The following is a 1,675-nucleotide window of genomic DNA, read 5'->3' as shown; positions in this document are numbered from 1 at the left end:
GGTGTTATTAGGACCTGATCCACTAATTCAGAGACTTATCTTTGTGTGGCTTAGGATCCTTTAGTTTCACTCATGACCTTGGGGTATGCAGACCTGCATCAGTGAGCTCAACACTGTGTCAGCCTACTGGCACACACTGGCCTCACTCACTGTTATCTACATCCTTAGGAGCTATTGGCACCACGGAGAACAGGATGCTCAAGACCAGCATGTCAGTAATTTTCAGATGGAGACAAGTGCTACAAGATGCAAGCTGAGTTAAGTGTGTACACACAGAGATCTGCACTGGTTTAAATAAAATATTTTTATCCACAGATTTAGCTAAGCTRGAGCARTTGTGWTGGGGAAGGCTTCAGGCCTTAGATCCTTACCTTTGATTAACTTCAAATACTGCTCTCTTGTATCCAGAAAAGTTTCCTCAAACTGGAAAATGACAGAGAAAAGCATTGCACRCTTTATTTCCCACTGCTTTTTCTGTGAGTGACTGCACATAACCACMAGCAGAACCACCCAGAGAAGTGAAAGATAATGAGCTGGCTCTTCAGCAGGACTATTTGGCTGCACACACCTCCTGAGGAGGAGCAGAGGCCTAGATATCTTCCACCACAGTGCACTAATTCAAAATGAACCTACATGCAGGTAGGAACAGAGCGCGGACATCCGCAGGAAGAAGGGAGTGCCAAGGGGAGCACAAGCCAGCTCAGCTATTCYGAACACTACCCTTAAAACTCACRGTCAAAAACATCCTTCCCCTCATACCGGTAACTGTAAACAAATTATGACTGAAGGTGGTTCTGCACAGCTGGAGAACTCAGATTATTTAGGTGCCTTGAAAAAAATTCTCCCTTTCAACCAACTGCAGGGGATTGATAAAAGCTTTGTAAAACTCTTTAGCTCCCCTGAGTCTGTTGAGCTATTAAACAGGGGAGTGCCAAACRGTCATGCCAGTTGCACTGTCCAGAGGAATCTACCCAGCCTCTTACAGCCATTTATTCTCTGGGTGAACGCTGAGTGTGGTGAGAACATCAGTGTGGAGCAACGTGCTCTACGTTGACTCACCTCCACCCCAGCTGCTGCCAGCAGCCATCGGACCGGCTCCATTCGCCCTCTTCTGTTGAAGTAGACGAGCTTGGGCTTCCCAGACATGCTTCTATGTTTGTGGTTCCCTGAAAAAATACCAAGCAGAAAAGTGTATCTGGTGTAAATATCCTGAGAGGTCATGGAGAGCGAGGGAGGTGCTGGAGGACTAGAGGAGAGCCAAAATCACTCCAGTCTTCAAAAAGGGCAAGAAGAAGCCGTGAAATTACTCAGCCTCACATCCGTCCCTGGAAAGGTGATGGAACAGCTCATCCTAGCTAGCATCTGTAGGCATGTGAAGGAGAAGGAGGTGATCAGGAGTAGTCAGCATGGATTCACCAAGAGGAAGTCATGTCTGACGAACCTAATAGCCTTCTATGATGGGATGAATGGCCAGCTGGATGAGGGGAGAGCCGTGGATGTTGTTTACCTTGACTTCAGCAAGGGTTTTGACACCATCTCCCATAATATCCTCACAGGAAAGCTCCAGGAGTGTGGACCGGATGAGTGCATGGTGAGGTAGATTGAGAATTGCCTGGATGGCACAGCTCAGGGGCCGGGGAAGGGTTCTCCTGCCACCTTAAACAGGGACTTGTTT

At 47.6% G+C, this 1,675-nt stretch overlaps 1 protein-coding gene across 1 annotated transcript in view; it reads right to left on the bottom strand.

Annotated features, from left to right (window-relative positions):
* The window catches only part of LOC112956612 (glutathione S-transferase alpha-4-like), a 5,856-nt gene extending 4,710 nt beyond the window's left edge, over positions 1 to 1,146 (bottom strand). The window contains exons 1-2 of the mRNA XM_026050115.1: positions 1,060 to 1,146; positions 359 to 423 (exon numbers count right to left, since the gene is read on the bottom strand). Of these exons, the coding sequence (XP_025905900.1) occupies positions 359 to 423; positions 1,060 to 1,146 (152 nt within the window). The remainder of the gene's footprint in view (positions 1 to 358; positions 424 to 1,059) is intronic.
* Between the last annotated feature and the right edge of the window lie 529 nt (positions 1,147 to 1,675).

The sequence above is a fragment of the Nothoprocta perdicaria genome, unplaced genomic scaffold (genome assembly GCF_003342845.1).
Source record: "Nothoprocta perdicaria isolate Ctin4 unplaced genomic scaffold, notPer1 scaffold_650, whole genome shotgun sequence".
NCBI lineage: Eukaryota > Metazoa > Chordata > Aves > Tinamiformes > Tinamidae > Nothoprocta > Nothoprocta perdicaria.
Note: the sequence above shows the minus strand (reverse complement) of the source record. Positions and strands in the feature narration are given on the sequence as shown.